At 41.3% G+C, this 15,526-nt stretch overlaps 1 protein-coding gene and 1 pseudogene across 1 annotated transcript; both read left to right on the forward strand.

Annotated features, from left to right (window-relative positions):
- Positions 1–1,099: 1,099 nt before the first annotated feature.
- Positions 1,100–3,825, forward strand: LOC133885909 (factor of DNA methylation 1-like). The gene is made up of 6 exons (XM_062325674.1): positions 1,100–1,964; positions 2,103–2,275; positions 2,634–2,723; positions 2,813–3,100; positions 3,181–3,402; positions 3,496–3,825. The coding sequence occupies exons 1-6, from the start codon at positions 1,100–1,102 to the stop codon at positions 3,721–3,723; spliced, it is 1,866 nt and encodes a 621-aa protein (XP_062181658.1). The 3' UTR covers positions 3,724–3,825.
- Positions 3,826–4,319: 494 nt separating this feature from the next.
- LOC133885075 (AP2/ERF and B3 domain-containing protein Os01g0141000-like) lies at positions 4,320–6,066 on the forward strand (annotated as a pseudogene).
- Positions 6,067–15,526: the final 9,460 nt, after the last annotated feature.

A 15,526-nucleotide genomic window follows, 5' to 3' on the forward strand; every position in this document is an offset into this window, starting at 1 on the left:
TTCGCCTCCTCCTCCCCTTGTGGCGGCGTCGCGGCGAAGCCAAGCCAAGCGATCGTCGCCGAGAAACCAAGCAAGGAGGAGCGCAGCTGCACAAGAAACCCCAATCGCTCGGCTCCAGGTGAGAATGCGATGGAACAAAACCCTCCTTGTCCACCCCCCCCCCCCCCGCCGGCAAGCAAAACCCTCGAATGCACTAGCTTTTGGTTCCAGATTCTCTCTCCTCTTTTTTTTTTCCGAAAGAAAAAGAAAATGAGGTTTCTTCTTGAGCTCTGGTGTTGCGTGTTCGCAATCGCTCTTGTCCCGAGCGAAATCGGCGGCGTGCACTGTGGTGTGCGGAGACGGCCGCAAAACCACCCTTTTGGCGGTTTCTTTGACTTGCAATCTTGGACCTCATGATCAAGAATTTCAAGTGTTCTTTTTTCGATGTTCCTCCCTTTCGTTATGTAGGTAAACTTCGATTCTTGGTCACGTTTGTTTCCTCGCCCCCCTTTCTTGTGATGAATGCTGGGAAAGATGCCATCTTTTTGCTCCTAAAAGTTGATTATTGTACTGATGAAGGAGGGGTCACAAAGAACCAACAAATAGATCAACGTGCAACCCGTGTTGAGCTAGTTTAAGCATATGCTTCGGAGGTGCACTGGTTTTCTAGGTGCTCAATTCTTGAATTTGACAAGAGGCTTGTACAGAATATAAAACCCAAACCCTCGTGCATACTTAACATGTCCTGCAGCTTCATTTTTCTCAGAGGAAGTGTGCATTGTACTACAGCTTAACTGTGGATAAACCTTGTTGGAATAAAAAACGGTGCTAGGACTGGTAGATAGGATTTTTATGTAGGGCACTTATCACATAGTAGACAATGTGATGTCTGAAGTATTAGCTACTGACAGAAAGCTGCTAGTAGGGGGTAGGAATGTATGAGATTAAGCTTTAGTCACTGATTCAACATGTATTCAACTGGTCCTGTGCTCCTATATTATGGGTCGTCGTAGTATTTCCTCTACTATTGACAGATCATAACATCATTTTTTATCCTGTGCTTGGGATTTGTTTGTCCCTCAGGCCTCAAGGCTGTTGGCCTTACCCCTTGCCTTCTGCAATGGACTGCACCACAGATGGAGATTCTGATGTTGAAGCTTATGGGGCCGGCACTTATGAGCTCCTGGTATCAGGAGATTTAAAAGTGATGAGTGATGAAGGCTCGTACCGATGCCCCTTTTGTTCAGATGCAAAGAAGGGCTACAATTTACATGATCTGCTGCAGCATGCCTCTGGTGTGGGGGCTGCACATGACCGGGAAGCGGAAGAGAAGTCGGATCATCGTGCTCTTTTAAAGCATTTGAAGGGTAAGGTTTCTGAATCACCTGGCTCAGTGTTCCAGCCAACGCTTACGGATCCGCAGGCTCCCCAACATAACAGAGACGAGCAGTTTGTCTGGCCTTGGATGGGTATCCTAGTGAATATGCCAAATGAGTACTTTGGCAAAAGTGCAAACCGGCTGAAGGAGCATTTCTCATGTTTTCATCCAGTGAAGGTGCATCCTGTGTATAACAAAGGTAGTCCCACACGTAATGCTATTATTGAGTTTGGGAAGGACTGGAGTGGTTTTAGGAATGCACGGGCCTTTGAGAGTCATTTTGCGATGAAAGGGTATGGCAAAAATTACTGGAAAGAAATGAAGTGTGGAGGTACAGAGCCTGTTGGGTGGGTGGCGAGGGCTGATGATTACAATTCTCTAGGGGCAATAGGTGAAATTCTTAGAAAAAATGGTGATCTGAAAACGTTCAGTGATATTGAGAATGAAGGAACAAATAAAACCGACAAACTTTTGGCTAATTTAGCATATCAAGTTAGAGAAAAGGAGATGCATTTAGAGGAACTTGAGTGTGAGTACAATAAGAGAGCTGCATCACTTGACCTAATGATGGAGAAGAGGGAACAACTACTGCAGTCGTACACTCAAGGTACATGGCAGTGTTCTGGTTATTTATGCATGATACGTTTTGGAGCAACTCTTTACATGCAGTGGTTACTGTCCTCTTTTATTCATGCTGTGTTCTCTAAGCTATACTGACATATATTTTACGTTTCACTCTTATTAGAAATCATGAACATGCGACAGCTTTCTCAGAAAAATACACAAAGAGTTGTTGACGAGAACCAGAAGCTACGGTCTGATCTCCAGGGGATGATGGATGAGCTTGATGCAAGAAGCAAACAAATCAAGGAGTTGGCTGCACGGACTGGCAGGGACCTTGAGCTGGAGAAACAGAAGGTGTGGAATTTCTTTTGCTGTATCTTATCTTTTGGTCAACAATAATAACATAATAGCTTGGAATTAGTGTGTTATATGTAGTTTTCTTCTCCTTACAGTAACTGTAATCCTCTCGTCATGTATGTCTTCAAAATGAAGAAAATAATTTATCAATGTCCCTTTGTGGCTTAAAGCTAACATTTGTTGTCAGATATTGTGGAGCAAAAATTTTAATGTTTCGATTTACCATAGTGGATGAATTAAACCAACCATCTTTTGTTGGCATGTGGCAACGTAATAGCAGCAGAATGCCGAATAAAAATTAGGCCACTTTATGCATACAACTTACATAAGGTACCTGTGTCTTTTTTCTGTACAGAATGCAATGAAAGCCAATCATCTTAGGTTGGCCGCATTGGAGCAGCAAAAAGCTGCTGAAAATGTTGTGAAACTTCTGGAAGAACAAGAGGTTAGCCCCTGTTCCTTTGATGTTTTTGCATGCTGTCTTGTCTTGAATGACACATGTTTGTTGGATGTTTTGCTATGTGGAAATTTCAGAGAGAGAAAGCAGCTGCTCTAGAAAAGCTTAGGAGGTTGAATGTACAGATGGACACGAAGCATAATCTTGAATTGGAAATAAAGCATTTGATGGGAAAATTGCAAGTGATGGAGATCAAACCAGGTGCTGAAGATTCCGAATCCAGGAACAGAATTGCTGAACTGAGAGAGGAGCTCAATGACAAGATCGATGAACTGAAGGACATGCAGAGCTACAACCAAGCTTTAATTGATAATGAAAGCAAGTATAGGGATGAGTTGCGAGAAGCTCGAGAAGCGCTGGTAGAAGTATGATACTTTTTATGCCATACCATGCAGTTCCACTGATCACACTTGTTTATAAGGATTTATGTTTTGTCCAATTGCAGGCTCTGCAGGTTTTGCCTGGCACCACAATGTGCCAGACGCAGATAGGCATCAAGAGGATTGGTGAGCTTGACCCCAAAGCGTTTCTAAACATGTGCAAGCGAAAATTTCCAGAAGAGGATGCAGAAGCTGAAAGCGCCATTCTTTGTTCCAAGTGGCAGAATGAAATTAACAATCCAGAATGGCGCCCTTTCAAGGTTGTTATGGTCAACGGAAAAGAGTCGGTAAGAATCTTTGCCTCTTGTCACCCTGGTATTGATCGGCATCAACTGTTTGTAGCTGAAACTAATGCAGCATTGCTGCACATGCTTGTGTAGAAAGTACTCAGGGAGGACGACGAGAAGCTTCAAGAACTGAAGGAGTACGGTGAGGAACCCTATGCTGCGGTAATAAAGGTGCTGATCGAGCTGAATGGCAGTGGGAGGAATCCTTCCTTGGAGCTGTGGAACTATGAGGAGGGCCGGAAGGCGCAGATGAAGGAAGCAGTTCAGCATGCTCTGGAGCTGTGGAAGGCAAGCAAGGCGAAGGGCATGACAAGGCGCTGAGCTCGACACATCGGTTTCATCCTGAGTTAATGGACACCCTAGCTGTTAGACTAATGCAGTCCTATAGACTGATTGGATCCTTATTTATATGAGGTACAACTATATATGATGTGGAGTGCAATGGTGATTAGCCTGGAACTACATATATCTTTGAACTCTGAAACCCAGCTACTATTTTGAACCAAGCATGGCCCTAGTGTCAGTAAAAACAATCTGGTAAATCTATATTACTTAGTTGTATTGTGATGTACAAGTTGGTATTAAGTAAAACAAATTGCTGCAGCTGTGCTCCAACTACTTAATGGACTAGTCAAGTGTAGAAATATCCGGTGTTCAGTTTTTGCAATTTATACTCTTCCAGGTTGCAGAAATCATCTATAGATCCTCGGAAATCATGCTATACTCCAACTCCAGCATTAATATCATGCTCTACTACAAACAAGTGTCATTTTAGAGTTTAGACATTGCATAAACAACAGTTTTTATTACAAATTTATATTGTATCATATTTATCAGGCATACTAAATCCATCAAAAGGGCACCTCTGTAACCACTGATTCGATTTGACCTCCACCAACACTTATGCAAGCGGCACAATGGAAGGTAGAAAGCTTCCTTGAAAATCCAGTAGTGATATGTTTATGAGGCTTGCAAAATCCATAATAATATAAAGATATTTTGAATAGTTTGATTTTGCATAATATTATATTACCACATAGCTTATTTTTGGCCGGAGAAACTACCTCGGAAACACGCATCTAAGCTCATTTATATTAAGGGCATTTTTAACTCTTACAGTGCTAACTCTTAGATGAGAAAATATATATTTTTAAAATTTATATAAATCTTATCGTTCACAATTTTTTATTTCTTACATAGAAAAGAAATACTGATGTAGTACCTATCCATACTACAAGTACTAACTCTACTTATACTATAAATACTACCTCTCTTATCTAAGAGCTAGTATTATCTGAAACTAGTAGAGATGCCCATAGACCATCCCTAATCATATTCTCTTCCCCATTCTCATTCCCTTTATTTTCTCTTATCTTCAACAGTTTTCCTTCGAGCGGAATCGCGAAGGGAAAGAAGAGAGCATACTGTTCTGAAAGGAATAACCCTGGAATCTCATCATGAAAAAAACCGTGAAGGGAAACTATTAGAACGCTAAAAGGAATGAAAATTCCTTCACGACGGGAATTTCACCCGGAGGGGAATCACTTGGGGGTGGTTAAGAATACTTAAGTACACTCTCACTCTACAATAGCGCACGTGAAAGTGTGAAACGCAGTTCAAGTACGGGCGATGTTGACATTGCCGTCGAGAGCACCGATGCAAGCTAGGTCACATCACAAGCAAGAAGAAGCAACTCGTCGGTGGAGTCCGGCGTGTCCGCGGCGACATCAGAGCCCGCATCTTCCCCAGTGGTGGTGGTGTCGGTGCAGCTACGCTCGCCGTCAACGCAGGAGGCAGGCAGGATTGGGGTGAAGCGGAGGATGCCGCGGCGGCGTCGCCACGGGCGTCGTCGTCGTCGTCGTCGTCGCGGTACAAGGGCGTGGTGCCGCAGCCCAACGGGCGGTGGGGCGCGCAGGTCTACGAGCGCCACGCGCACGTCTGGCTCGGCACGTTCCCGGACGAGGCGACGGCCGCGGCGCCGCGCTCTCCTACGACGTGGGCACGTAGCCGCGCTCCGCTTCCGCGGTTCCCAGGGCCCGCCGCGCGGCCCAAGGCCGAGGTCGTCGACATGCTGCGGAAGCACACCTACGACGATGAGTTCAGGCAGGCACTGCGCTCCGGCGGCGGCGACTGTTGCGGCGCTCCAGTCCCCAGGGTGGCGCTGTTCGAGAAGGCGGCGACGCCGAGCCACGTCGGGCGGCTCAACCGGCTGGTGGTGCCCAGGCTGCACGCTGAGAAGCACTTCCCGCCGCTCAGCAATGGCGCCGCCGAGGCACCCGTGCTGCTCGCCTTCGAGGACAGCGGCAGCGGCGGCGGGAAGGTGTGTGGAGGTTCCAGTACTCGTACTGGAGCAGCAGCCAGAGCTACGTGCTCACCCGGGGCTGGAGCCGCTTCGTCAGGGAGAAAGGGCTCACCGCCGGCGACATCATCGCGTTCTCGCAGGCGGCTAGCACCTCTACCTTAGGCACCGACGGGGAGATCGACAGCAAGCGGCGAATGTTCATCGAATGCAAGAAGAGGAAGAGGAAGAGGAAAGACGGCGGTGGCGGCAGCAACGATTGTCCGGACGGCGCTGAGCGCGTGGTCAGGCTATTCGGCGCCAACATTGCCTCTGCAGCTGAACCCCATGCATGCATTGAAACACATTCCAAACTGAGCTCATGATCGAATTCAAGTTAATTGACAGATCGAGCAAATTAGATGCATAGATTGAATTTGGTAAGAGAATTTGGCAAGAGTTACATTTGTTCATAAGACATGTACGATCATCTGACACTTCAGTATATGCTTGCACCTTGCATGCATAGCTAGGTACCAAATATTGCATGTTTTAACTTGTTGGAGTAGCATGCTTCCGAATTTCAGAAATATTTGTTCTCCTTTTTGTTCTTCGCAGTGCATGCTCAATTTCTTCAAATTATCTTTGTAAAAACAACTTGCAACTATTTTTTCGCCAGTATAACAACCACAAGTTTTCTTTGATGTTTAAATGGTCGGATTTTGCACCTTGGGATTTACAATTTACTTCATGATCGGTGCTCTAGGGTGCCATCCATGTCTCCAAGATTGGGATCCTCACCGACGTTGACGGGTTACGGTTGGGGTCATGAGTTAGGGTTTTGATTCACTGGAACCCAAATATAAAAGGAGGGAGGCGCCTTAGAGCAAGGGCAACATATATTATCTAAGTAGCTAGTAAGATGAACCATATATAAAGTGAATTTTAATTGTTGTAATTTTCACAATGCTTATAAATGAGAGGATGTAGTAAGCCGGATCTCACCGTTCAATAAAAAAATCAGCAGTGCCAATGATCGGGTGTGCCATGGAGAGAGATAGAGAGGAGAGAAGACAGAGAAATATTTTTTTACATGCTTATGGCTCGGTAGCAAAGCTATTACCCACTCGAAAAATCTTTTTGCTACTACTGACTCCCCAATAACAACTATTAGATTTTTAACACATTATGAAAGCCCTAAGGCATGGTAGTGGGAGGCCGTGGGCTTGGAGATCAGTGATAGGCAGAACTGACGGGAGGCTACAATTCGGCTCCTTTTGTGCAATATGTGGCAGGTGCCAATACCGTTTGGTTTAGGTTTTAGTATACTAGCTGGGATGATTGCAGCTGTTATATCTCCTGAGGAGGGAAAATAATTCGATTGTTTTGAAGAAAGAAAATAGATTACCATGGAATAGTCTGTCCTAATATAACTAGCTAGATTGTGAAGTTTAGATTGATGATTCGTTGACATCGTTCATATGTAGCAGAAGAGAAGTGTAGTAAGGTGTAGGGGAGAGATGCTAGTTGGGTTGCAATTTGGTGAGGATTAGCAATCAAATTATACAGCTAGTATCATAATTTAAAATGATTTTACTCTATATATGTTTTATAGCTATAAATGATATATTTTGTGAGAAAACCTTAGTCAAAAACCAACTTTGAAGACCAAGTCCAAAAAATACGCCTACTATTTTTGAATAGAGAGAAATATAGAATAGGACATGGAGCACGGTTCCGTATGACCATGCCTTTTCGTTGCCATCGATCAAACTGAAGCTAATTATTGCAGGAGCTAGTTGATTACTTCCTCCCTATATTTTTATCTGGCATATTACAATTTAAGAAAGTTTTTTAAAATATACTTTGATCATTAATTTCTGTTACAATATTATCCATTGCTATGAAATAAATATCTTATTAAAAGATTTATGAAATAAAATTCTATTGATATCTCTTTTGTACATTGAAGGTGCACATAATTTAACTAACTATTGGTCAATTTATGAAGTTTGAATTTTTTAGTTCTAATACACCTATATTTTAAAACGGAGCGAGTATAATTTATAAACCGTACTCAAACAAATGAAACCATGGTCGGTGGGTGATTTCTCGACTGGACAACAAAACCTGGTTTGATCCGGTCCAGTCAATGATACGAGGGAGCCATGTGGCACAACTATCAACAAAGCAGAGGACAATCCGAATCTTCACGGTTCATAAACCCAATAAAGTCTGAGCCTATGCAACTAAACTCACAATACAAACTGACATAATACTCAATTATCAAATGCATAAGCTGAAACACCTATGGTGCTTAATAAAAAATGCACTGAAGAAGTCATCCAATGGAATCATATATAGTCTATCTGGAACACAAAACTCAGCCAACAATAATCTTGCAAAAGCAAATCATGCACGTGTGGCAACAACGTACACCAAACCGCCAGTCATAAAAAAGCTGAATTCCACGACATGGTCAAAAACAGCTCCCAGGAAACTACAGTCCAGTTTGAAGGCATTTTGTGTTGTTAATGGAGTATAAAACCACTACAATAAACCTCTCAAGTCATGAACGTCTCCATCTCTAAAATAACAAGAACATATTGGATGCAGTACCCAATGTGGTAGTATCTATACAACAAACTTTATACTAGACCTCTTTAAATGAGCAAAGACAACAAAAACATATTACACATGCAATACCAAACATTGTAGTATCTAGTAGAAACAAAACTACCCTTTTGCAATTAGTATCGTCCACCTCAAATTTAATTCAGAGCAAGAACCTCACTTTAAATAATAAACTCCAAAGAGTAATAGAAACCATCAGGTTATCATAAACGATGTTGTTAAGACATTCATAATGAAGAACTCAAAGCGGTCTAGTAAAATATTGTTTCAATCTCTCCTCGATGCAACATGTCTCAGCAACGGAAATCATATATCTCCTCAAAGCAGCATATTCCATCAAAGTAATGCTCTCTACAAACTCAACAAGATGCATAGAATTTTGAGACCATTTTGTGTTTTTTAAAATACCCCCTATGTTTTTATTTACAGGGCATATTAGAATTTTAAAAAAGTAAAAGTTTGTAAGTTTGGACCAACAATGAATCAAACTGTATGCATGATTAGTGTACAAAAGTTGTATCAATAGACTTAATTTTTTTAGATATATATTTTAAATGATATCAATTTTGTAGCAATTGATAACATTAAGAAAATTTAATGATCAAAGTATACTTTTAAATACTTTTTAAAATCATGATACGCCCTATAAAAACAAACGGAGAGAGTAATTATAGTTGTTCACAACGGGTGTTCCAGTAGTCCATGCTAACTTATAATACCATTGATGAACTTTGTTCGATAGGATATTGCGAAGATACCAATGGAGAAAGAAAAACTGAACTCATGGGACAGACAGAAGAAGAATTAATGTACAAAGCGTCGGGGAGCTCCTATACTGTGGATGACTTTGGGTTAGCAAAAATAAAAAAGTAACCCATATAGAGCTCTATATGGGGGCAGACGCGAGGACTAACATTTTTTTATTTTCTCTTTACCATTTCTTTTTCATTTTTTCTAATATCTATAAATTAAGAGAAATGTTAAATAAATCCTTGTGCTTTTATTTTTTTTGTTCGTATATATGCACACCAAATTAAATTAATTGACTCAACAATATCCAAGAACCTATTTCACAAAACATAGTGAGTTTTTTTAGAAAGGGCGAAAGGAGATCTGCCAATTCATTAGAGAAGAGGGGAAAAAAAGAGTTCGAGAGTAATAGAAGAGGAGCACAAGGGCAACCCCACACGATAGGTACATAGGCCAGACGAAAGAAACAATTAGCTAGGACCGAAACACCATCGATGACCAACTGACGCTAGCAAGAAGACACAAGCAACAAGATGCACAAATCTCACTTAGTAGAGCAACATCGCTCTAGCCCTTTCCTCGATCTGCTCCTTTATCTTATCCGCGACCTGTGCCTTGTTCAAACTCTTATTTTGGAACATTTATCATTTTTTTTCTTTTCATATGTTCCACCAATACGTGATCATGATTCCGTTGAACTCACGCCTTAGTTGTTTGTCTATTTTCCTGACAGCTGCTTTCCACCGTCCTTGGATCATTCGAAAGTCACTCACTGGAGGCATGTTTCGTATTTGCAGTCGTTAAGCGACAAGCATCCACACTTGTTGCAAAAACACGCAATCCTTACACAGGTGAACTGGTGCCTCATTTTCTTGGTCGCATAGGTGACATTTTTTTATCAGCAGCCTAGTCTCTCTTTGCAAGGTTGTCAGCAGTAAGAATATTGTTTTGAATAAAAACCCAAGAGAACATTTTGCACTTAGGTTCCACCTTCGCCTTCCACGGTGCATTGGTGTTGTCTTTTTTCACCATCCCGGCAAATTGGATCTTGTAAGTACTTTTTGCCATGTATTGCCCATGTTTAGTCCATCTCCACATGATCTTGTCTTCTTGCTGCGGTGATAGTACAATGGTTAGGAGAAAACTCCATATTGCTGTTAACTCTGGCAACTCTTGGTCCGTTTCTACGTTGCCGATGGAACACAACCACCGGTGGTCATAGAGAACGTCTTTCACCCACATGTTTTTTCCTGTAGTTTTTGCATAAATGGAGGGAGCAATGTTTCTTGAGGCTTGACTGTCAATCTAGCTATAGTGCCAGAAGCTTGCCTTTGTCCCATTCCTGATTGTGACTACGGTGGATGCAATCTTATTTTCACTATGAATCTTATTTTGTCACATTAATTGTAAAAAAAATATCATGATTCAAACAGTTCTCTAAATGCACAATCTGTTTTCCTACCTTCATATAGTAGAGACACTTAGGATTTGGTAAGAAATCATGTGCATACATGGGTCGGGTAAGCGAGCAAGCACAGGCCCAACTTCTTGAAGGTAGTGATCGAGCGAGCCCAATAAATACGAGCACAGTACATTGTTCTATACTCTGACATTAGTGAGTTGGGCTGGGCTATAAAGTGTCACTGCCGATGGCAACAAGCATCGAGTTTTTTTAAATATATTATTTTATTGGAAAATTGTAAAAACAATAGCTAAATTAAAAAAATAAAAGAATAAGTACACGTCGGCACGTAGAATACCGACAAGGTACCTGTCGGTACTCTGAATGCCGACATCTTACGTGGCGTTGGGCCCAGAAACCTGTCGGCATGCGGAATACCGACAGGTTGTGGGCTCGGCTAAACGTGGGTGCTACATAGGCTTTGCGTGGAGCGTAGTTGTCTATTGGTATTTGAAATGCCGACAGGTGACGCGTTATGGCCTCGGCACGTGGAATACCGACAGGTGCCACATTAGGCATGTTGGCATTTCGCATGTCGACATGCCTTTATATATTCTATGGCCGCCGATTTCTCTCATGCGGCGATGGCGAGCATCGACGATGAGCGAGTGGCGCAGGGCGACGGTTGGTGACGCGGGTCGGCGGGTGGCGGGTGTGCAGCTTTGGGGGCGAGCAGAGCGGCGCTGGCAAGTTTTTTCTTTTTTTAAAAGTTAGAATTAATTAGAAATTTAGGCACGAAGTGACCACACGAAAGATCTTTAATCCTAAATTAAATGATAACACCTCTATCCCGACTTAATCTTTAGACACAAAGTGATCACATGACATAGCTTTAAGCATAAAATGACAATACCTCTGTCGTGAATTAGGCTTTGGACACAAAGTGATCATACGACTCAGCTTTAACCATGAAATGACAACACATCTATCATAACTCAGGTTTTAGATACAAAGTGACCACATAAAAGAGCTTCAATCAAAAGATCTCTTGTTGCTAAATACCATCGCAAACATGAAGAACTCTGGAAAATACCATCGTCGTTGCATTTGCAACGTTAAAACGCCATGAACAGTACTCGACAGTTCCAATTTCCCTCTATTCAAAATAGTGGTCTTGTATTGCTCCAAAAATCTTAGACCTTTTTGTACATGTTCCACAATCCATGTGCAACCCATTTTAATTTGTTTCACCTAAAAATCCTATGTATAATATAAACTAAAATTATCCAAAAAAGCTACTTTTATAACTTCTAACAATTATTAGAGCCTCAAATAAATTTCTAAAAATCTGTGAAAATTCACTAATATTCTTATTATGTGATGGAATAATTTCTAAAATTATTTCTTCTAATCTCTTTGCCAGGAGGAGATTAGCGCAACCGGGATATAAGAATTCTTCATTCTGTTCCGCAGTTGGAAACCACAGCCTCCGACGCATTTATTTTTAGTATTCCTTTTTAGATGATATAAATACCAGAACAAATTTATGCTCAACGCGATACTGAGGAAGTCTTTGCACAGATGGAAAAAAAACACTAAGCATGGTTATCAAGTTCGGATTTAAATGGTGGAGCTCGATTTGGTAGCAATCGAATATGGTGAGAAGAAATTTGGAAGAGGGAACATTGAAACCGCAACGGAAAAATGATTCAAACACCATAATTTCATGATCGAACTAGTAGGATGGGAATTCCTCATCCGACGCTAGCCTCCAGTTGCCTAGCTCTCAAGGAGGAATGATTCCTTTGCCTTCAAGTTCCTAGAGCTTCGATTCTTGCATCGTCGAGATCGCCTAGACCTCGGTTAGGAGCTTCATTTCGTCCAGTTACTTAGGAGAAGCATCGGCAGCGTTCAACTTGGATTCTTTCTCAAGCGAGGAAGGAGAAGCGATGTTCGCTGAAGGACTGGAAGCCATGGGGTGAGATGTTTGTGCGGCGACATGCGCTTAGGCGAAGGAAGGTGAAGGCTTGTGCGAGAAGGTTGATGGCAAGTGGATGAAACATAGGTACAGTCCAAGTTCATACGAATAAATAGCTTGGAACTTAATGTATTCTTTTGTAACCGCTCCCGTTACTGTTGCGCCTTGTTCGGCATGAAAGACAGGATGATGACGTCGTGTGAATCTTTGCACGTCCATCCGAGTGCATTAAATTTCAAAATTCAGAGATTTCTTTTTAACTCTACTCAGAGTCAGGTGTCGATAAGTCGAATCTTTAAGGCTTTCTTGAGACTCGAGGTGCGGACAACTGCAGGGCGCTCGATCTAATTGTGTTTCCACTCGATACTCAGAACAGGAATTTTTTTCTCGATTCTTTTGAATACAAGCTTGTACCTTTACTCGACCAAGCTTAGACTTGACGGTACTTGAGTGGACTTTTGTGCAAACCCTCCCTGATGAGCAGAGTTATGGGGTTACTTTTGAATATCTAACTATATGATATATACATATAAAGAATATACTATATACAGATAGGATACATCGTACATAACTTTAACAATTTTGAATATTGCAGACCAGAATCTGCACGACCTGGTATACTCGGGAATGTCGAAAGACTATACTAGGAAGGTCTCGATCGGATTAACCTACTCGAGTATGATTAGTATTTAGGTTGATTTAGTTGCCTTGCCTTTGTCGATAAGACAAATGAGTCCCTATCAACTACAGTCGGATCCAGGACAGCGCCATGACCCTTATATAAGGCGGGGACCTAGACTCCCAGGAGGAAAAATTTACGCATACGCAACTCGACGCAAGCGATAACAAGATCCTAGCAGTCAGAGAGACTTAGCGACTTCAACGCTAAATTAGTTTAGATCCAATCTGCTCCATTGTAATAGGTCTAACCATATTGCTTATACTTAAGATAACCATATATACAACATCATCTACACATGTTGTAGGGTATTACTTCAATCAGAGATCCAAATCTATATACATCGTGTGTTTTATTTTCTATTCATCCCTAATCTTAAAAATATCCTAATTTAATTATAAATATATTATAAAAAACTAATATTCAACAGCCTTCCAGTCAGGGTCTATAGATCGATCGACGTCCGTACATGATAGGGTCGCTCGCGCTGCCTAGTGATATGGATGGATTTCGCCTGCAAAGCTCGGGCACACACATCATGAATGTATGTATTATTGGATGGATGCTAACATATATATGTCGAGCACCAATATAATTTTTGATCCTTGTAGACGTACGTACCACTGTGCCAGCTGTGTGGTCGCCAGTGTGGACGGGGCACGGGGCACATGCTTGCTTGGCGAGTGTGATTGCAGGAGCAAGCGTGCCACTGACATCCGATCTATCCTCAGCCATGCATTTGAGTCAAACAACGGGAATTTGTTAATTCACAATTAGTTAAGCCAGATAGGACTAAGTGTAAATATCTAGACTCTTAATTCGAGTTTTTTTATTAATGATAATACAACTATTATGATTAACGTGTCTTTTATAGGAACTATTAAAAGTTAGGTTACGATGATAATTTCTAGTATCCTTGGACCCTATTGGTTTTCATGATAATGGTTCAAATGATACATGTGAAGATTAAGAACTAACTTTGGAGACAATTAAAGTAGTATGTGTCTTTGTTTTTATTTTGACCATACTATCAAGGAGGGTTGAGGATAGTAGCTTAACTTAGTTGGAGCTGAAGAGTTAGTTACAATGCACACTAGTCAAGTCTAGATAGTTCAGAGAAAGCCCAAGAAAACAAGGATCGAAAGCGAATCAAAATTTGGAGTGAAATGGAGAAGTTTAGATTTTTTTTGCATACACCAGATGACCGATGTTCACACTGGAAAATCTATAGTGATTCACCAAAGCAATTACATAAAGAGCAATTTTTAGAGGAAAAATTAAGCTATGCACATTGGATGATTTAGTGAACACCAAAGGATTGCACCAAAAGGTCTATACAGAGAGCATTTTCTGTTCAAGTTGAAAAGCTACATTCATCGAATGTTTCGATGAGTCCAACGGAGGATTCAATAGAGAAGTCACTATTTTGTTGAAGTGATGAAGTTATACACACAAGAAGTTTCAGTGTATACATCAGAGAAATCACTAGAGTATCTGTTAAACGAGGCTACTATTGACAAAGATCAAAGGTGCTACACTCATCAGAAGTTTTGGTGTGTGTGTTCAAACCTTATCGGATCATCCGGTGTTATGGCCATAAAATAATGGCTAGTTTCTCGACATTGTTGACTTACATTCATCGGATGTTCTGTTGAGAGAAAGGAAGGCATCACCGAATCATCTAGTGAGTGAAATTTTTCTAGATGGAAGGGTAACGACTAGTTTGTTATAGTTGGCTATAAGTACACCCCCTCTGCGCCATGAAGACCCTTTCCGCGGGTGCTCCAACGAGGACTGGAGGGAGTCAACTCCTCGATACGTCGAGAAGAAAATTGAATCTCCATATCCATTCTCTTTATTTTGAGCAATTTACTTCTAACATTTAATTTCCGTATTTACATTCTTGAAATTTTCTTTATTAATGTTTCTTTGCCAGAATAAATATAATGCTTAATTGAGCTTGCATGTCTTTTACCTAAAACTAGTGCACATTTAGGTTAAGATTGTCACTTTTCTTGCAATAGTTTTCAGTGGTAGAAAAGTTTTATAATCTAATTTACCCTCTCTTGAGCATCTTGATCCTACACTACGACGTACACAATTATATATAAGTATATTTGATATATATCACCTATGTGGAGGCAAGTATCAAATTAGAATGGTACGGTTCTGCAGAAAATGAACGGTCGATTTGGCGTAGGGCACTCCATACGTATAGATTGGGATCCTGGAAAGAAAGCCTGTGTATTGTGACCCATTAGGGATTTTCACCCACTGCCCAATTATTAGCCGTACCATTATAAAACATTCAATATTTTTGGAGAGTTACGTTGCTAAGTGATCAACGATGTATTACATTTGCACTTTTTAATACCGATGTCGTTGTTGGGAGTTCTCGGTCGG

The sequence above is a fragment of the Phragmites australis genome, chromosome 11 (assembly GCF_958298935.1).
Source record: "Phragmites australis chromosome 11, lpPhrAust1.1, whole genome shotgun sequence".
Classification (NCBI taxonomy): Eukaryota; Viridiplantae; Streptophyta; class Magnoliopsida; order Poales; family Poaceae; genus Phragmites; species Phragmites australis.